The sequence below is a fragment of the Macaca fascicularis genome, chromosome 19 (assembly GCF_037993035.2).
Source record: "Macaca fascicularis isolate 582-1 chromosome 19, T2T-MFA8v1.1".
In the NCBI taxonomy this organism is placed as follows: Eukaryota; Metazoa; Chordata; class Mammalia; order Primates; family Cercopithecidae; genus Macaca; species Macaca fascicularis.
Genome location: NC_088393.1, coordinates 14,537,959 through 14,558,421, shown reverse-complemented (window position 1 = coordinate 14,558,421; position 20,463 = coordinate 14,537,959). Strand labels below are relative to the sequence as shown.

General features: G+C 53.2%; 2 protein-coding genes across 3 annotated transcripts in view; both read left to right on the top strand.

The window, feature by feature from the left end:
* The first annotated feature begins 2,062 nt into the window (after positions 1-2,062).
* ASF1B (anti-silencing function 1B histone chaperone) lies at positions 2,063-17,904 on the top strand. Its single transcript, XM_005588233.5, has 4 exons — positions 2,063-2,356; positions 12,956-13,071; positions 15,707-15,883; positions 16,746-17,904. Exons 1-4 carry the CDS (start codon positions 2,248-2,250, stop codon positions 16,950-16,952), a joined length of 609 nt encoding a protein of 202 aa, XP_005588290.1. The 5' UTR covers positions 2,063-2,247; the 3' UTR covers positions 16,953-17,904.
* A 1,044-nt stretch (positions 17,905-18,948) lies between these two features.
* The window catches only part of PRKACA (protein kinase cAMP-activated catalytic subunit alpha), a 28,512-nt gene continuing 26,997 nt past the window's right edge, over positions 18,949-20,463 (top strand). Inside the window, exon 1 of one of the 2 annotated variants that reach the window (XR_012428460.1) lies at positions 18,949-19,898. Coding sequence is in view for 1 of the 2 variants with exons in the window: in XM_005588234.4 (XP_005588291.1) it covers positions 19,853-19,898 (46 nt within the window). In the remaining variant the exon portion in view is untranslated. The remainder of the gene's footprint in view (positions 19,899-20,463) is intronic. The other variant, XM_005588234.4, reaches the window with a different exon arrangement.

Genomic DNA, 20,463 nt, shown 5'->3' with positions numbered 1-20,463 from the left:
CCTGGCTTATTCTTTTATATTTTTGTAAATATGAGGTCTTGTTATGTTGCCCAGGCTGATCTTGAACTCCTGGCCTCAAGAAATCCTCCACGCCCAGCCTCTAAAATTTAATTTTTTTTAAAAAAAGTAAATCTTGGCCGGGCGCGGTGGCTCAAGCCTGTAATCCCAGCACTTTGGGAGGCTGAGACGGGCGGATCACGAGGTCAGGAGATCCAGACCATCCTGGCTAACACGGTGAAACCCCGTCTCTACTAAAAAATACAAAAAAAAAAAAAAACTAGGCCGGGTGTGGTGGCTCACGCCTGTAATCCCAGCACTTTGGGAGGCCGAGGTGGGCGGATCACAAGGTCAGGAGATCGAGACCATGGTGAAACCCCGTCTCTACTAAAAATAGAAAAAATTAGCCGGGCGCAGGGGCGGGCGCCTGTAGTCCCAGCTACTCGGGAGGCTGAGGCAGGAGAATGGCGTAAACCCGGGAGGCGGAACTTGCAGTGAGCTGAGATCCGGCCACTGCACTCCAGCCCGGGCGACAGAGCGAGACTCCGTCTCAAAAAAAAAAAAAAAAAAAAAGTAAATCTTAAATTAAAAAAAAAAAGATATGGCTGGGTACAGTGGCTCATGCCTGTAAACCCAGCACTCTGGAAGATCAAGGCGGGCGGATCACTTGAGATCAGGCGTTTGAGACCAGCCTGGCCAACAAGGTGAAACCCGGTCTCTACTAAAAATACAGAAAAAAATTTAGCTGGTTGTGGTGGTGGTCACCTGTAATCCCAGATACTCAGGAGGCTGAGGCAGGAGAATCGCTTGAACCCGGGAGGTGGAGGTTGCAGTGAGCCGAGATCGCGCTATTGCACTCCAGCCTGGGTGACAGAGCGAGATTCCGTCTCAAAGAAAAAAAAAGTGGTTTCCAAAAAATGTAAAATTAGGTGCGCGGCTGGCATTATTTTTCCACTGGGTAGAGCTGATCGCCCGTGGGGGCAGAGACTCTGCGACCTGGAGTCTCCCAGGCCGGGGGCGACGGGATGCGGCGGAGAGAAGTTTCCGGATGTATTGTGCGGTCATGAATCATGTCAGGGAATTGCCACTGCCCCCGTTGAATGGAGAGACGCTGCCTCAGGAGCTGAGTAGCAGAGCCCGGACTCGAACACTGGTCTGCCCCCGAACTGAAACTCCCATTTTCAGTACCGTATGCTTGAAACCTTCCAAGAGCCCTTGAGGGGGCGAGAGCGGGATCCAAACCCCTCGGGGGCGAGAGCGGGATTCGAACCCCTCGTGGGCGAAAGCGGGATCCGAACCGGGCTGGACTCCCGAGGTCCCAGGGCGCCGCGTGACCGCCACTCCGAACGTTCGCAACGTTCACAACGGACTCCAGGGCCGCTGGACCTTAAGGGTCAGGAGCCACTCAGAAAAGCTCCAGACTACGCTCACCTGTTGACAGACGCTGAGGGCGCAACCCTCCTCCTCTTTTTTCACACTCGCCAGCACCGCGGCGGCGCTCGACTTCCGCTTCTCTCCAGCGAATCCCCAGCTGAGCCTCCTTCTGCTCCCGGCACCATTACCAATCCAGCCAATCAACTCTCAGAAAACCCTCTTTATCTCCGCCCCACTCCCTCCTGCCAATCACTGAGGGTGCGAGCACCGCCCTTCCCGCCTTCTTTAGCGAGCGCCGCGCGCCACCGCTCGGCGGTTGGCGGCGCTGCGCGGTGCGGGATGCAGCTCCCGGAAAAGCGAGGCGAGGGGCGGGCTACGCCGGTGCGGGAACCCTCAGGATTGGGCAGAAGGAGTCCGGCGCTCTGACTCCGTCCACTCCCGCCGTTGACATCCGAGTCGGAGACGCTGGGGATTGGTTCCCAGCGGACACGCTAAGAAGCCTGGAGATGGTTTCGCCCTCCTCACACGCCGCGGAGAGGGAGCTCCGCTGATTGGTCCGGGGAGTCTGGGCGCGCGCCGACTGGCGCTCCAGGATTGGCTGAGGGGGTGCGCGCGCCGCCAGGGGAGCGTTGGCGGTGATTGGCCAGAGGGCGGAGGCCGGCTATTTGAAGGCGGTCCGCGGTTTAGGTGCGCACTTCAGTCCGCGGAGAGAAGAGGCGGGAGTGGACTTGGTCTGCCGTACCCCACTGACGCCCCCCCACTCACCGGACCCAGGCGCGGCCTCCGCCACAGCCACAGCCACAGCCCCTGCCCCTGCCCCTGCCCCTGCTGCGGCGCGGCGCGGCGCGGCGAGGCGAGGCGAGGCGAGGCGAGGCGATGGCCAAGGTGTCGGTGCTGAACGTGGCGGTCCTGGAGAACCCGAGCCCTTTCCACAGCCCCTTCCGGTTCGAGATCAGCTTCGAGTGCAGTGAAGCCCTGGCGGACGGTGAGGCTGGGCCCGTGCGGGGACCCCCACCCCCGGGCCGACCCCGGCCTCCCCTTGGAGAAGCGCTCCCATGGCCAACTTGATCTCCCCCATGAAACCCCTCGTCCCCTTTCCGCCAATCCGGATCTCCGGGTGGAGACTCCCCGCCATCAGCCAACTCGGACCTCCCCGTGACCTCCTCTCCCACTGCCCGCCTTGACCTCCCGGGTGGAGACCCCCAGCTAGCTAACTCGGACCTCCCCGTTACCTCTTCCCCCACTGCCCGCCCCGACCTCCCCATAAAGATTAACCCCAGTCAAGCCCCACTTCCCGCGTGGGAAACCTCATCCATCTTTTTAATCTGGAGGTCTTCCTAGGTACCCGTTTTCATGGAGAGATCTTCTTGGCCTCCATTTCTTAAGCCACGGAGATCTTCAGCCACCGTGATTTCCCTGTGGCAAGACCCGCGCTTTAGCCACCCACCCATTTTTGCCCACTTATTCCCTCTTTAGTGAGATACTCACACCTCCCATTTTCCCTCTGGAGACTCCGAATGTCCAGCCCCTTCCCATTTTCCCCGGGGGAAATCCCAGCCATCTGCCATTTTCCCTATGGAGATCTCTCACGCAAGCTCCTTTCCCTCCTCACCGTGAAGACGCTCCCCACCAGTAACCGTTTTTCGCTGTGAAAACCCCTCAACCCCTTTTCAGGACCGCCCTCGCCCCCATCTTCCCATTTGTCTCCCACCAATCCCCTCCCCAACCTGCCAATATTTCAACAACCCCACCCGCACCAGTTGCTGTTGCTTTTCTGCCATTGCACATACCCTGGAACCTGGTTCCTCCTTCGTTGGGGCCCAACCCCTGCTATGCTTGAGCTCCCCCTGGGAAAGGATGCTACCGTCTTTGAGGGGAACTTGGTCTCTCCAGCTCCCCTTCCCCACCCTCTTCTGTGGACTTGGATAAACACACTGCGATCTGAGGGCTGGCATAGCCAGGCAGGTATTAGCTGCTTCTCCAGGTTTGCCCACCCGTTTCCAACTGAGTTACTACAGCAGTTCTTCCCTCGCTTTTTCTTTCTTCTTTTTTTCCTTTTTCTTTTTTTTTTTTTTTTTTTGAGACAGACTCTTGCTCTGTTGCCCAGGCTGAAATGCAGTGGCACGATCTCGGCTCACTGCAACCTCCGCCTCCCGGGTTCCAGCAATTCTCCTGCCTCAGCCTCCCGAGTAGCTGGGACTACCGGCACCTGTCACCATGCCCGGTTAATTTTAGTATTTTTAGTTGGAGGCAGGGTTTCACCACATTAGCCAGGCTGGTCTCGAAGTCCTGATCTCAAGTGATCCACCCGCCTTGGTTTCCCAAAGTGCTGGGATTACAGGCGTGAGCCACCGCGCCCGGTCTTTTTTTTTTTTCTTTTTTTTTTTAATATAGCTGGATAATCAGTGCCAAGCTTCCATTGCTTTTGATGGTCTGACCTAGTCTGGAGGGTGAGTGGGTTGGGCTGAGCTGTGACAGGCTCCAGCTTCAAACAGTCAGCTGGAGCCCGGAGGTCACAGCCTCCTGTACATCTTTTCCAAGGTGCTTCTGCAGATGTACTTGTTAATCTGTGTGACTTAAAGGTGGACATGGCTCTCATCTCACAGATGAGAAGACAGGAGCCACAAAGCGCAAAAGACCTTTCAAGTCAAGGCCTGTACAAATCCCAAAATCTAAGGTCACCCAGGGAGCCTTGGCACCACTAAAATGCAAGTCCTGCTTTCAGAAAGAAGTACTCCATTAGGCCATTTTTCTACTTGGTGGTTAAAAGAGAAAAGGCAGTAGCCGAGGAGGTAGCGATCTGGGGGCCTGTGAAGCCAGGATGTGCTAACTAGTGCCTTTCGGGGGCAGGTGGATGTTTGGCCCTCAAAGCTGGTCACCTGGACTAGCTTGGGGCTGATAGAGTGAGATGTGGATGTGCTTCGGGTAGGCCAGTGGGTCTCTCTCTCCCTGGTCTGTCTTGCTCCTTTTTAAATTAAGCAGTCTACTTGTGGCTAACTATAGAATAAGCCGCGTTAAATCCTTTCTGGAACAGGGCAGCGTGTAAATAAATAAATAAAGTGTAGAATGACACTGTGGAATAAGATTTAATTTAAAAGCCAGGAGGAAATGGAAGGAAGTAATAGGTTGAGGGATTCCCAGCTCCCAGGCGGCAGGAGATCAGGTTTCAATCAGCCTGTTTGTGTTCCTTGCATTTAAAAATGGTTGTGTGGTCATTATCTGGTACTTCTCCTAGGAAACCCCTGCCCTGTGACTTTACTTATTTATAGAATTAGAGGCAGAAAGGCTAAATTCAACCTGCTGCTCCTTTTTTTGTTTTTTTGGAGACGAAGTCTCACTCTCGTCCCCCAGGCTGGAGTGCAGTGGCGCAACCTCCGCCTCCCGGGTTCAAGCAATTCTCCTGCCTCAGCCTCCCGAGTAGCTGGGATTACAGGTGCCTGCTATGACGCCCAGCTAATTTTTGTGTTTTTGGTAGAGATGCGGTTTCACCATGTTAGCCAGGCTGGTCTCGAACTCCTGACCTCAGGTGATCTGCCCGCCTCAGCCCCCCAAAATGCTGGGATTACAGGTATGAGCCACCGTGCCCAGCCTCTGCTGGTCATCTTTTAATAGAAATGGAGTGATTTATCCAGGGTCACCCAGCCAGTTTGTAGAAATATTGGCACTGAAGTTTTGAATCTAAGTTCTTTATCTTTGCTCCGATCCAGGGAAAGAAAGGAAGAAGGATTCCCTATTTCAGAGGTGGAGCATAGATAGGAATGACCACACAATTTATTGCCTAATCAGGATACTCAAAACACAGTGAAGGGGAATGCTATTATTATTATTATTATTTTATTTTATTTATTTTTTGAAATGGAGTTTCACTCTGTCACCCAGGCTAGAGTACAGTGGCGCGATCTCAGCTCACTGCAATCTCCACCTCTTGAGTTCAAGCGATTCTGTGGTCTCAGTCTCCCAAGTAGCTGGGATTACAAGCTTGAGCCACCATGCCCGGCTAATTTTTGTATTTTTAGTAGAGATGAGGTTTCACCATGTTGGCCAGGTTGATCTCAAACCTGACCGAAAGTGATCTGCCCGCCTCAGCCTCCCAAAGTGCTGGGATTACACTTTGAATCACAAGCACGCGGCCAGGGAATGCTATTGTTAATTGCACCCGGATGATAAAGCTTTTCCTTCAAGAAACTCAAGTGAGAAATCCTGGCTCTTCCAGTCCTAGGGCTCTCTGTGACTGATCTGCCAGCTTGCTTTCTGCCTCTTTCTGGCCTCCTCTCCATGAAAAAGAGAATCTGGCTCACTCTCAGCAGTGTCAACTGAAAATCTTGACAAAACCCCCAATCCAGCTGTGCGAGGTGGCTCATTCCTGTAATCCCAGCACTTTGGGAGGCTAAGGAAGAAGGCTCTCTTGAGCCCAGGAGTTTTAGGCCAGCCTGGGTAACATAGCAAAACCTTGTCTCTACAGAAACATCAAAAAATTAATGGGACTTGGTTGCATGTGCCTGTGGTCCCAGCTACTCAGGAGGCTGAAATGGGAGGATTGTATGAGCCCAGGAGGTCAAGGCTGCAGTAAGCCGTAAGCCATGGTTGCACCACTGTACTCCAGCCTGGGTGAGAGAGTAAGACCCCATCTCAAAAAAAAAAAAAAAAAAACCCAAAAACAAAAAAAAAACCACCCTAACTCCTAAGCCCCAGTTGAGTGACTCCTATTTCTCAAGGGCCTCAAGCCCCCTTTGTACTTTTATCTTCCACATCTGGAAATAGATGCTTCCATGTTTAGCTGAGAAATTCAACAGACACTGGTTGAGTAAGTCATAGAAGCCAGATGTTCTGACCCAGAACTAACAAAGCTGTTATGGCAGCAGGACTGATCTTTGATTATGAACAAAGGCAAAAAAAAAAAAAAAAAAACAGGCTGGGCACGGTGGCTCACGCCTATAATCCCAGCATTCTGGGAGACCAAGGCAGGTGGATCACCTGAGGTCAGAAGTTCAAGACCAGCCCAGCCAACATGGTGAAACCCCATCTCTACTAAAAATATAAAAGTTAGCCAGGCTTGGTGGCGGGTGCCTATAATCTCAGCTACTCGGGAGGCTGAGGCAGAAGAATTGCTTGAACCTGGGAGGCAGAGGTTGCAGTGAGCTGAGGTTGTGCCACTGCACTCCAGCCTGGGTGACAGAGCAAGACTCTGTCTCAAAAAACAACAACAGGCCAGGCACAGTGGCTCACGCCTGTGATCCCAGCATTTTGGGAGATCAAGGCAGGCGGATCATCTGAGGTCAGGAGTTTGAGCCCAGCCTGGCCAATGTGGTGAAAACCTGCCTCTACTAAAAATACAAAAGTTACCTGGGAAGGGTGGTAGGCGCCTGTAATCCCAGCTACTTAGGAGGCTGAGGCAGGAGAACCGCTTGAACCCGGGAGGTGGAAATTGCAGTGAGCCCAGATTGCGCCATTGCACTCCAGCCTGGGTGACAGAGTAAGACTGTCTCAAACAACAACAAAAACAAAAAAGCAGGAAGCAGACTCTTTAGCTAGTTCAGCTACAGTAATCATGTACGTGTCTTTAGTCTTATCATTTATATATATATGTACACACACACATACATACACACACACAGTGGAGGTATGTCTTGTACAGGGACTAGCTTGTGAAGTTAGCGCAGAGAGATAACATGGAACACAGTTGAGTTGCCTTGACATTGCTCAGAAGGTTAGATACACACCTCATGTGTACAGCTGTGTCCTGTACACAGTAGCTATGAGTTCGTGCTGTGTTGGTGATTTGTGTCCCATGTATAATTCTAAAGAAAGATTATATTCAGAAATGCAATCATACACATATGTCGCTACTTACAACACTGCAGCCCGATTTTTTTTTCTTTTTTTTAAAAGAGATAGGGTGGGCCGGGCGCGGTGGCTCAAGCCTGTAATCCCAGCACTTTGGGAGGCCGAGACGGGCGGATCACGAGGTCAGGAGATCGAGACCATCCTGGTTAACATGGTGAAACCCCGTCTCTACTAAAAAATACAAAACACTAGCCGGGCGAGGTGGCGGGCGCCTGTAGTCCCAGCTACTCCGGAGGCTGAGGCAGGAGAATGGCGTGAACCCGGGAGGCGGAGCTTGCAGTGAGCTGAGATCCGGCCACTGCACTCCAGCCTGGGTGACAGAGCGAGACTCCGTCTCAAAAAAAAAAAAAAAAAAAAAAAGAGATAGGGTGTTGGCCGGGCACAGTGGCTCATGCCTGTAATCCCAGCACTTTGGGAGGCTGAGGCAGGAGGATCACGAGGTCAAGAGATCGAGACCATCCCAGCTAACACAGTGAAACCCCGTCTCTACTAAAAATACAAAAAATTAGCCAGGCATGGTGGCGGGCTCCTGTAGTCCCAGCTACGCGGGAGGCTGAGGCAGGAGAATGGCGTGCACCCGGGAGGCGGAGGTTGCAGTGAGCCGAGATCGAGCCACTGCACTCCAGCTTGGGCGACAGAGCGAGACTCCGTCTCAAAAAAAAAAAAAAGAGAGATAGGGTGTCACTATGTTGTCCAGACTGGACTTGAACTCCTGGGCTTAAGCAATCCTCCCACCTCAGCTTCCTAAGTAGCTGGAACCACAGGTGCACCTCACCATGCCTGGCCATTTCAGCAAATGTAAGATGATTCTTGGCCAGGCATGGTGGCTTACGCCTGTAATCCCAGCACGTTGGGAGGCCAAGGCAGGTGGATCACCTGAGGTCAGGAGTTCGAGACCAGCCTGGCTAACATGGTGCAACCCCGTCTGTACTAAAAATACAAAAATTAGAATTACAGGTGCACACCACCACACCCAGCTAACTTTTTATATTTTTAGTAGAGATGGAGTCTCACTGTGTTGCCCAGGCTGGAGTACAGTGGCGTGATCTCAGCTCACTGCAACCTCTGCCTCCTAGGTTCAAGCAATTCTCCTGCCTCAGCCTCCTGAGTAGCTGGGACTACAGGCGCGTGCCGCCACGCCTGGCTAATTTTTTGTATTTTTTGTATCACTGTGTTGCCCAGGCTGGGCTCGAACTTCTGAGCTCAAGCAATCCACCCGCCTCAGCCTCCCAAAGCGCTAAGATTACAGGCGTGATCCACCACGCCTGGCCCTATAACTTTTTTCTTCCTTTCTTTCCTTCCTTCCTTCTTTTTTTTTTTTTTTGAGACAGAGTCTCGCTCTGTTGCCCAGGCTGGAGTGCAGTGGCATGATCTCGGCTCACTGCAACCTCTCCCACCTCCTGGGTTCAGGCAGTTCTTATGCCTCAACCTCCTGAGTAGCTGGAATTACAGGTGCCCACCACCATGCCCAGCTAATTTTTTATATTTTTTAGTGGAGATGGGTTTCATCATGTTGCCCATGTTGGTCTCGAACTCCTGAGCTCAGGCAAAACGCCTGCCTCGGCCTCCCAAAGTGCTAGGATTACAGGTGTGAGCCACCGTGCCCAACCAGCTTCTATCACTCTTGCATCAGTATTTCTCTACAGCCCTCAGTTAATTCTCCAGTTTCTTTCTGACCCTGGTTGAAAGCCATTTCAGCCCATGTGCCTGACAGTCAACACAGTACATCTTTTCTTTTTCTTTTTTTTTCCTTTGAGATAGGGTCTCTGTCGCCCAGTCTGGGGTGCAGTAGCTCGATCGTGGCTCACTGCAGCCTTGAACTCCTAGGTTCAAGTGATCCTCCAACCTCAGCCTCCAACGTAGCTGGGACCACTGGCGTGCGCCACCACACCCAGCTAATTTTGTTGATTTTTAGTAGAGTCAATGTCTCTCTATGTTGCAGAGGCTCATTTCTTTTCTTTTCCTTTTTTTTTTTTTTTTTTTTTTTTTTTTTTTTTTTGAGATGGAGTCTGGCTCTGTCACCCAGGCTGGAGTGCAGTGGCGCGCGGTCTCTGCTCACTGCAAACTCCGCCTCCCAGGTTCACGCCATTCTCCTGCCTCAGCCTCTGGAGTAGCTGGGACTACAGGCGCCCGCCACCATGCCCGGCTAGTTTTTTGTACTTTTAGTAGAGACATGGTTCCGCCATGTTGGCCAGGCTGGTCTTGAACTCCTGACCTCAAGTGATCCACCCACCTCAGCCTCCCAAAGTGCTGGGATTATAGGCGTGAGCCACCGCGCCCGGTTGCAGGGGCCCTTTTCCTTCAGTGAGTTTCCACATGCTCTTTGTTTAGGTTTTGCCAATTAATATTGACCTCAGCTGGACAACAACATGTGCTCGTGGATACACTTTAGTCTTTTTCATCTACCTTCCCAGGACATGAATTAAATGCACCCATACAGCACTCTACCGGCTATGAGAGGAAAGAGCTGAAGGAAATATACCAGAATGATAACAACTGCTTTAGAAAGGAGAGAGCAGGGCTGGCTTGCTTTTCTGTCTTCCCCCAAAACTTGATTCTAATTGTGTCACTACTTGTAACAAAAATAAATCAACAGGCTGGGCATGATGGCTCAGACAAATTCCCATACTTTGGGAGGCCAAGGCGGGAGGATTGCTTGAGACCAGGCTGGGCAACCAAGCAAGACATCTCTAAAAACAATTGAAAAATTATGTCCGGGCGTGGTGGCTCAAACCTGTAATCCCAGCACTTTGGGAGGCCGAGATGGGCGGATCACGAGGTCAGGAGATCGAGACCATCCTGGCTAACCCAGTGAAACCCCGTCTCTACTAAAAAATACAAAAAAAAAAAAAAAAAGAACTAGCCGGGCGAGGTGGCGGGCGCCTGTAGTCCCAGCTACTCAGGAGGCTGAGGCAGGAGAATGGCGTGAACCTGGGAGGCGGAGCTTGCAGTGAGCTGCGATCGTGCCACTGCGCTCCAGCCTGGGCGACAGAGCGAGACTCCGTCTCAAAAAAAAAAAAAAGAAAAATTACCTGGGTGTGTGGCACAAGCCTGTGTTTCCAGCTACTTGGGAGGCTAAGGCAGGAGAATCACTTGAGCGCAGGAATTCGTGGCTATAGTGAGCTATGATTGCGCCACTGCACTGCAGCCTGGGTGACAGACCGGGACCCCATCTCTAGGGGGAAAAAGTCAACTTCCTCCCTGCAAATAATAAGAGGCTAGTTCGACGAAACACCCAAGAGTTCAGTGGTCACCCATATCCTACAGACCTGCTGTAGGGTTCCTGAGTGAAACCACAAAGGGACGGGCAGCCAGTGCATCAAAGAAGGGCTTGGGACTCAGGTGACAAGCTTCTGTAGTCATGACCCAGCAGCAGTGTGCTTCCAAAGTTGGATGCTTTTGTGGGACACTGGACCAAGGAATAGGGAGCTTCTGAGAGAGTTTGCTTCCTGTGAAAATCGCAACTTGTGAAACTTCCCCCAGCTGCTAGAGCTGAAGGGTTGTGTAATTTCTAAAGAGCCGAAAATAAGTTTCGAGCCTCTTGCCAAGCCTCCCTGTACCAGCATGACCTTGCCCCTGATACACTTGGACCTCCTGCAAGAGGCCATGGTCTCCGGAATTCCCTGTGATTCACAGCTGACAGCCAGGCGCTCCATAAGCACTTGCCTTTCATCTTGATGGAGCATACTCAGGGGATGGGGCCCTCCTGCTGGATGGGGTGCAAGAGTTAGGGTTTGAGGCTGGGCGCGGTGGCTCACACCTGTAATCTCAGCACTTTGGGAGGCTGAGGTGGCTGGATCACCTGAGGTCAGGAGTTCGAGACCAACCTGGCCAACATGGTGAAACCCCATCTCTACTAAAAACACAAAAAATGCTGGCGCCTGTAATCCTAGCTACTTGGGAGGCTGAGGCAGGAGAATCACTTGGAATCTGGGAGGCAGAGGTTGCAGTGAGCCGAGATCGTGCCACTGCACTCCAGCCTGGGCAACAAGAGCGAAACTCCGTCTCAAAAAAAAAAAAAAAGTGTTCAGAGGATCACCCCGGGATGCCGCATTTGCTGACTGAGTCGCCCAAATGTCTCTAAGTAGGCATGACTTAGTGCTAGATCTGGAAGACCAGGGTGGCTGGCTCCCTAAGCAGCCTCACCTTCCCCCTCCTGCGGGCTGGCTCTCCTGCCAGATTGGAATCTGCCGCCCTGCCCCAGTTGTCGAGGGATCTACTTCGTTGAGTGGCACCAGTCCCTGTGTGTGAAAGAGGATGCTGCTTCCTATCCCAGCACCCAGTGGGCAGGGCCCTGAAATGACCCAACCCCCTGCCATTCCTTTCTCAGCACGTCTGTGTCATGTGGCTCTTAATTCAGCCTCTGCCATACAGTTCACGCTCAGGCCTTGAGAGGCCCAGGTTTCCCCAGAGGTACAGTCAAGGTCATCTGTCATAGCTAGGCTTACAAAACAGAATTCCCTAATGGAGGTAGAGCTTCGTGCCCACCTCAGCATTCAGGACTGCACTGCCTGGCACTAAGTGTCAGATGGATGGAATAAGAATCTTCTAATATATTTAAGGTTCTGTTTAAAATTACCACAAGGCTGGGCACAGCAGCCCACACCTGTATTCCCAACATGGTGGGAGTCCGAGGCAGGAGGATCGCTTGAGCCCAGGAGGTTGAGGCTGCAGTGAGCCATGAACATACCACTGCACTCCAGCCTGGGCAACAGAGGGAGACTGCCTTGAAAAATAGTAAAAATAAAATACAAGATGTGGCTGGGCGCAGTGGCTCACACCTGTAATCCCACCACTTTGGAAGGCTGAGGCAGGCAGATCACTTGAAGTCAGGAGTTGGATACCAGCTTGGCCAACATGGTGAAACCCCATCTCTACTAAAAATACAAAAAAAAGCCGGGTACAGTGGCTCACACTTGTCATCCCAGCATTTTGGGAGGCCAAGGCGGGTGGATCACCTGAGGTCAGGAGTTCTAAACCAGCCTGACCAACATGGTGAAACCCTCTCACTAAAAATACAAAAATTAGCCAGGCATGGTGGCAGGCGCCTATAATCACAGCTACTCGGGAGGCTGAGACAGGAGAATCACTTGAACCTGGGAGGCAGAGATTGTAGTGAGCCGAGATCACACCATTGCACTGCAGCCTGGGTGACGAGTGAAATTCCATCTCAAAAAAGAAAAAAAAAATTAGCTAGGTGTGGCAGTAGGCACCTATAATCCCAGCCACTCGGGAGGCCGAGGTACAAGAATCACTTGAATCTGGGAGGCGGAGGTTGCAGTGAGTCGAGATCGCATCACTGTACTCTAGCCTGGATGACAGAATGAGACTCCATCTCAAAAAAGAAAAATGAGGCCGAGCGCGGTGGCTCAAGCCTGTAATCCCAGCACTTTGGGAGGCCGAGACGGGCGGATCACGAGGTCAGGAGATCGAGACCATCCTGGCTAACACAGTGAAACCCCGTCTCTACTAAAAATACAAAAACTTAGCCGGGCGAGGTGGCAGGCGCCTGTAGTCCCAGCTACTCTGGAGGCTGAGGCAGGAGAATGTCGTGAACCCGGGAGGCGGAGCTTGCAGTGAGCTGAGATCCGGCCACTGCACTCCAGCCTGGGTGACAGAGCGAGACTCCGTCTCAAAAAAAAAAAAAAAGAAAAAAAAAAGAAAAATGAATACAAGAGCCTTTCCCTGCCTTGTTGCTGTTGAGCTATTTCAATTCATTAACCCTCCTATGTCTTTGCAGACCTGGAGTGGAAGATCATTTATGTTGGCTCCGCTGAGAGTGAGGAGTTTGATCAGATCCTAGACTCGGTGCTGGTGGGCCCTGTACCAGCAGGGAGACACATGTTTGTCTTTCAGGTAAGAAAGATGAGGCCTTAGGCCTTTAGCTCTTGACTCCTAGAAACATCTTCTTTTACCTGAAATCCCACAGAGTGCTTCAGGAATCAAAAGTTCAAGTTCAGCTGGGCACAGAGGCTCACGCCTATAGACCCAGCTACTCCAGGGGCTGAGGTGAGAGGATTGCTTGAGCCCAGGAGTCCGAGCCTGCAGTGAACTATGATTGAGCCACTGCACTCCAGCCTAGACAACACAGTGAGACCCTGTCTCTAAAAAAAGGAAAAAACAAGTATTAAAAAAACAGAGGCCGGGTACAGTGGCTCACACCTGTAATCCCAGCACTTTGGGAGGCCAAGGTGGCAGGACTGCTTGAGGCCAGGAGTTTGAGACCAGCCTGGGCAATATAGTGAGACCCCAGCTCTACAAAAAACTTAAAAATCAGCAGAGCATAGTGGTGTACGCCTGTAGTCTCAGCCACTTGGGAGGCTGAAATGGGAGGATCACTTGAACCTGGGAGGTGGAAGCTACAGTGAGCCAAGACCACACCGTTGCACTCCAGCCTGGGTAATACAGTGAGACTCTGTCTCAAAAAAAAAAAAAAAGAAAAGAGTTGAGACCCTGTGTCAATCAATCAATTAAAAAAAAATTTTAAAGTTCAGGTTCAAATCCTAGTTCTACTGTCAGGAACTATCTGACCTCTCAGAGGCTCTCAGGCCCTCCCTTCCCCCACCTCTGTGTCAAAGCTGCCACTGATTTACAGTCAATTCTCGTTATTCACAAGAGTTATGTTCTATAAAGTTGCCGCGAACACTGATTTAGTGAGTACTGAACCATTGCCCCAGGGTAAATACAAGCTTAGATTGTTGGAAGTCACGTTTTCGTCAGCCAGTCAATACGTAAACTTGTATGTGTGTTGCTGTTGAAAGACACCAGGCCGGGTATGGTGGCACACACCTATAATCCCAGCACTTTGAGAGGCTGAGGTGGGTGGATCGCCTGAGGTCAGGGGTTCGAGACCAGCCTGGCCAACATGGTGAAACCGTATCTATACTAAAAATACAGAAATTAGCCAGGTGTGGTGGGAGAATCGCTTGAACCCGGGAGGTGGAGATTGCAGTGAGCTGAGATCACACCGGTACACTCCAGCCTGTGTGATATAGCGAGAGACTTATCTCAAAAAAAAAGAAAAAAAAGACACCTTATTTAATATATACTGTGGTTCATTTATGTTGAATTCACAGCCAACAGCACTGTAACTCTCCTGAATGAAGCTTCTCTAATACACATTTTTTCCATAAGGCCTTTTTTGCACCCTACACTGCACTTCAGCACTACCTTTGGGTGCCATCATAGACAGCAAACTCACCAACAAAAAGCACAAAACATGGAAAAAAGGTAGCACTAAGTAGGCTGAGGAAAGGATGCTCATTCACAGTAAGAACTGAGACCAAAAGACAGAGCGTTGCCTTGTTTGACCTCAGGTAGGAACAGGCGTGGTAGGTAACTCTAGCTTTTCCCTGTTCTGTGCATGTCTGCAAGTGACCGTGGAAGCACCGCAGGTATTCATCTTGGGGTTACAAATAAATGTAGCAGGTAGGTGAACTTGCACATATGGACCCCATGAATAATGAATGAGGATAGACCGTAACTCCTAAGTGGCTCTCATGCAGCACCCTGCCTGAGTTGTCAAATGTAGATTCTGGCTGGGTGTGGTGGCTTCCAGCACTTTGGGAGGCAGAGGCAGGAGGATTGCTTAAGGCCAGGAGTTCCAGACCAGCCTGGCCACATAGCAAGACCCCCATCTCTAGAAAAAATAAAAACAATTAGCTGGGTGTAGGCTGGGCACGGTGGCTCACGCCTGTAATCCCAGCACTTGGGGAGGCCGAGGCGGGCGGATCATGAAGTCAGGAGATGGAGACCATCCTGGCTAACACGGTGAAACACCGTCTGTACTAAAAAATACAAAATAATTAGCTGGGTGTGGTGGCGGGCGCCTGTAGTCCCAGCTACTTGGGAGGCTGAGGCAGGAGAATGGCGTAAACCCTGGAGGCAGAGCTTGCAGTGAGCCAAGATCATGCCACTGCACTCCAGACTGGGAGAGAGAGAGCAAGACTCCGTAACAAAAAAAAAAAAAAAAAAAAAAAAAAGGCTGGGGGCGGTGGCTCATGCCTGTAATCCCAACACTTTGGGAGTCCAAGATGGGTGGATCACTTGAGGTCAGGAGTTCAAGACCAGCCTGACCAATATGGCGAAACCCCAACTCTACTGAAACTACAAAAATTAGCCAGGCGTGGTGGTAGGCGCCTGTAATCTCAACTTCTCAGGAGGCTGAGGCAGCAGAATCGCTTGAACCTGTGAGGTGGAGGTTGCAGTGAGCTGAGATCCCACCATTGCACTTCAGCCTGGGCAACAGAGCAAAACTCCATGTAAAAAAAAAAGTCAGCCGGGTGTGGTGGTGTGCGTCTGTAGTCCCAGCTACCTGGGACACTGAGGCAGAATTGCTTGAACCCGAGAGGCAGAGGTTGAAAAAAAGAAAACTGAGGGCAGAGAGCATACTTTTTGCTCAGTAAATACATGTTGCTTGGGAATTTGTTTCTACTAATGACATAGAGGCATGGCTGTGGCACTGCTAAGGCCTAGGATGTGTCTCCCCTAGGCTGATGCCCCCAACCCATCCCTCATCCCAGAGACTGATGCCGTGGGTGTGACCGTAGTCCTCATCACCTGTACCTACCACGGACAGGAGTTCATCCGAGTGGGCTACTATGTCAACAACGAGTACCTCAACCCCGAGCTGCGTGAGAACCCACCCATGAAGCCAGATTTCTCCCAGGTGGGTCCTGTTTCCACTTCCTGCTTCCCACAAGGCCATTCTTTATACTTGGGGGGGAGTTCAGCCATTCAAATTGGGAGTCAAGGTTACTTCTTAAGGTTTTCAAGTAATGTTCAGTTCTTACAGTACTGAGTTAGAATAGGAGAAAAAGGCCTTTGTTTCTCAAAGGCATGTCTTAGAGAATTAAGATTAGATAGGCCTGCCTGGGCAACATAACGAGACCCTGTCCCTACCCCCTCCCCACCTCAGAAAATGAGTGAGACATGGGTGGAGTACTCTACTCTGGATGCTGAGGTGGGAGGATCACTTGAGCCCAGGAGTTTGAAGCTGCAGTGAGCTCAGATCATGCCATTGCATTCTGGCCTGGCTAACAGAGACTGTCCCTTAAAAAAAAAAGATAGGTCCTGGGCCAGGTGCAGTGGCTCACACTTTGTAATCCCAGCACTTTAGGAGACCGAGGCTGTCGGATCACCTGAAGTCAGGAGTTCGAGACCAGCCTGGCCAACATGAAAGCCCGTCTCTACTAAAAATAAGAAAATGAGCCAGGCATGGTGCCATGCACCTGTAGTTCCAGCTACATAGGAAGCTGAGGCAGGAGAATCGCTTGAACCCGGAAGGTGGAGGTTGCAGTGAGACGAGATCACACCATTGCACTCCAGCCTGGGCAAAAAAAGCGAAACTCCGTCTCAAAAAAACAAAAAGATAGGTCCTAGCCCTAAATCATGGTGCACAGGTGTTTTCTGGAGTTCCATATGTGGGTTGCTCTTGCTGGGCTTCAGATGGGTGATTGGGGGTGTCCTGGCTCTATGGGAGCAAGGAGAGGGCATGTCAACAAGGGTTGACGTTCCTCTTTCTGCCCCAGCTCCAGCGGAACATCTTGGCCTCGAACCCCCGGGTGACCCGCTTCCACATCAACTGGGACAACAACACAGACAGGCTGGAGGCCATAGAGACCCAGGACCCCTCCCTGGGCTGCAGCCTCCCACTCAACTGCACTCCTATCAAGGGCCTGGGCCTCCCTGGCTGCATCCCTGGCCTCCTCCCTGAGAACTCCATGGACTGCATCTAACTGCAGGAACCCAGTGTCCCAGCACACCAGGAGGGGCAACCAGGCCTCCCAGCAAGTCCTGCAGGGCCCATCTAGAGGACTTTGGGGGCCATCAGCTGCATCCAGGTCTGTCAAACTCAGCCCCTAGGAAAGAACAGGCCTCGGGACTCCTCTAGTCCTGGCCAGAAGGATGATCTCGCTTTTCTTGTACAGGCCTATAAGAAGCAGGTACTTCAGTTCTAAATTCTTTCTGACTTGTGTTCTTTTCGTCTTCATAAATTCTACCTAAGGCCATTGTGCCACTGTGCACCCCTGAGTACCACTGACCCAAAGCTTTCCGACAGACCTCCCTGGCCTGCCTAGAGGCTTTCTTGGTCAGTGCCCGTCAAGGCTCTGGTCCTGCTGAGCCAAAGGTTCTGTCATTCCTTTCTCTTCCCGTTCACTGAGCAGATCCACTCCAGCTTTCTGGTGTCACAGGCAGGAATCTTGGTTAGTAGGTAGACTTAGATCCCATTTCTGTCCTGCTCCCAGGAAGATTCTTAGGTCCTCTTCAATCCAGCAGCCCCTGGAAAACTCTGCTCCCAGAGGTGTGATCAGCAGGATGCTGAGGAACCATGTTGCCTTTCCTGTCAATCATAGCCACCTTCCTGTTATCTCCTAAATGGATCTGGCTTTTTCTAGTTGGAAGATGGTGTCAGAGGGCCTGCCTGCGCAGTCTGTCTCTGGGTCGGGGTCAGGGACCCTCTGCTTCTGGCAGCCTTAATCTTCTCTCTGCTAGGACCAGGGTGATTTCAAGCCAGGGAAGCAACTGGGACCCTGAAAACCATCCCTCCCCAGCCTGCTCTCCCTCTCTGTGCCCTGGTCCCCTTGCTGCCATGTGGATGCTGTTGTGATTGCTGTTTGTATATTATTAAAATGTTTTTATATTAAAAATGTTTGGTTGGTCTGAAAATTAAAAGCACTTGGTTTAGAATGATTGTTTGTGCTTTTGTCTTGTGTGGACTGAAGCAACTTTGTCCACTCTCCCCCAGAAGTGGTCTCATGACCTGTCCAGTGGGTGGGCTGTCCCATGTCTTCTTCCCAGCTTCCTACTCCAGTCTTAATTGGTTCTACAGTATTCCAGACTGAGGTTCCAGAAGAGGTTTTTGTCAAAATTTAAGCAAACCAGCTGTCCTGCAGATAGATTATAATCAGTGATTTTTCAGACTGCCCTTGACCCACAGGAAGAAATTAACATCGTGATCCCAACACACAAACAGCAATGCTTTTATTAAATTTTACTAAACCTTAACCATGTAACCATCCAGAGGCCGAGTGGTCAGCCATTTTCGCGTAATTCACAGAAAGGCTCTGACTCTCCCTCCCTGGAACCATGGTTGATCTGGGAACATGGGTGCAGACAGCGGCTGGAGAGGGCGTAGGCTGTTCAAGTCTAAGCAGCAGATCGGCTTGCAGTTGAGCCCAGCTAGCCCTTCCGTGTCAGGGTGACCTGACTTCTCCCCTCCCCTGACCCTCTCTTAAGTGCTTCTCAATCAGGAGCAGTTCGGCCCCGCAGAGCACATTCACCAATGTCAGGAGACAGCGGTTGCCACAGCCAGCAGGAAAAGAGGAGGGGCTACTGGCATCCAGTGGGTACAGGCGGGGGATGTTGCTCAACACCCAGTGGTGCGCAAGACACCCCCAGCAGAGAATGATCCAGCCCCACTGTCAGTAATGTCGCAGTTGGGAAACCCCGACTGTCCTCGGCTAAGTGTGTACTGAAAGAGGATCCCGAAGGAAGGGGCAGGTTCCCTTTGCATTGCCGACAGGAAATACAGACGGGGAATGGGAGCAGGGAATCTGCCTGGCTGTACCCCAGATTCCTCATCTGTGCAATGGGAGTGATGATGGTAGCACCTACGCGATGGGAGTGTGGTGCGAAGGAGCGTTAAGTGGGTGCCAGCTCTTACTACTGGCAGCCCAGGGCTAGGACCCAGCAAAGGGGTGGACATTGAGCGCCCCTTCCCAGCCACTCCTTGCGCCGGGCCCGGCATCCTCCTGACTGCGGCTGGGAAAACCCAGGAGGCCCCGCGGCCTGGCCCCCAAGCAGGCCTGGCCACGGCTGCCCAGCGCCAGGCCTTATGAATGACGCCGGCGGCGGCCGGGCGACCTCTGACCCGCGCGCCGGTCGCGCCCCTCCCCCGCTGGCAGGTGGTCAGCGGCTGCGCCGGGCAGGCCGCGGCGCCAACCCCGGCTGGCCGACAGCCGCTGCCGCACTGAGCGGGGGCGGGGGACTGCGGCGCGCGCGGGGCCGGCCGGGCGCCCGCCGGGGCCGCCTCCTGAGCCTCGGAGTGCTGCGCGGCCGCCCGCCAGCCTCCGCCGCCCCGCCCCGCCGGCCCGGGCCCGCAGACTGCGCCTCTGCCCCGCCCTCTCACCCCCGGATTGACACTGAGCGTTCTGCTGGGGGCTTGTCGAACAGGGCACCTCCGCCAATCGGCGGCCTCGCGGGGCGGACCCCGGGCCCAGTCCAGCGCCTCGGCCAATCGGACGCGTCTGCCCGCCCAGCTGCGGCCTCACGAGCGCGTGAATGGCCGAGAGTCCGCGGTGACGTCACGAGATTGAGAGCCTATAGCGGCGAGAGAAGGTCGCGGGAGGGCCAATGGGCGGCGGCGCGGAGCCGTCAGTCAGGGCGGCCTAGGCCAATGAGCGGCGGGCTGCGGGGGCGTCACGGACAGCAGCAGAGATCTTGGGCTGAGGTTCCCGGGCGGGCGGGCGCGGAGAGACGCGGGAAGCAGGGGCTGGGCGGGGGTCGCGGCGCCGCAGCTAGCGCAGCCAGCCCGAGGGCCGCCGCCGCCGCCGCCCAGCGCGCTCCGGGGCCGCCGGCCGCCGCCAGCACCCGCCGCGCCGCAGCTCCCGGACCGGCCCCGGCCGCCGCCGCCGCGATGGGCAACGCCGCCGCCGCCAAGAAGGGCAGCGAGCAGGAGAGCGGTGAGTGCCCCGGCCGTGACCCCGATCCCGGCCCTGCGCTGCCAGTCCTGGCCTTGTCCATCATCGCCTGGCCCCTCCCCCTACGGGGCCCCCCCATTCCTCTCTGCCTACCCCCCAGCGCCCCTTGCCCCGGCCTGTCCAAGGCTGGGGCCCGCGGGCCCGCAGAGTACCCCCTGTAGGGGTCCCCTTCCCCTAGGGCCGCCCCACACTGCAAAGACCGTGCTCCCCCCCAGCTGTCACTGCCAACCATGGCACGTATGACCGCTGGGGCCCCACATGGGGCCCTGTCACCAGCCTACCCCCTCCTTTCCTGGCCCCTCTCCCCAGATTCTAATCCCCCCACTTCCTCACTCACTTCTGTCGCCTATGGGATCCTCTGCCTGACCCCGACCCATGTTTCTGCCAGTTTGGGAATGCGATGGGGTCTGTCTGCCTCTACCGCGCAGGGACCTTGGCCACTTGGTGACCACACCCCTCCCCCCTCCAGCCCCCGCCATCTTTCTCCTGCCCTTCCCCTCTTCACCTTAGCACAGCCCCCGCTTCCAAACCCATCCTACCCCCCTGA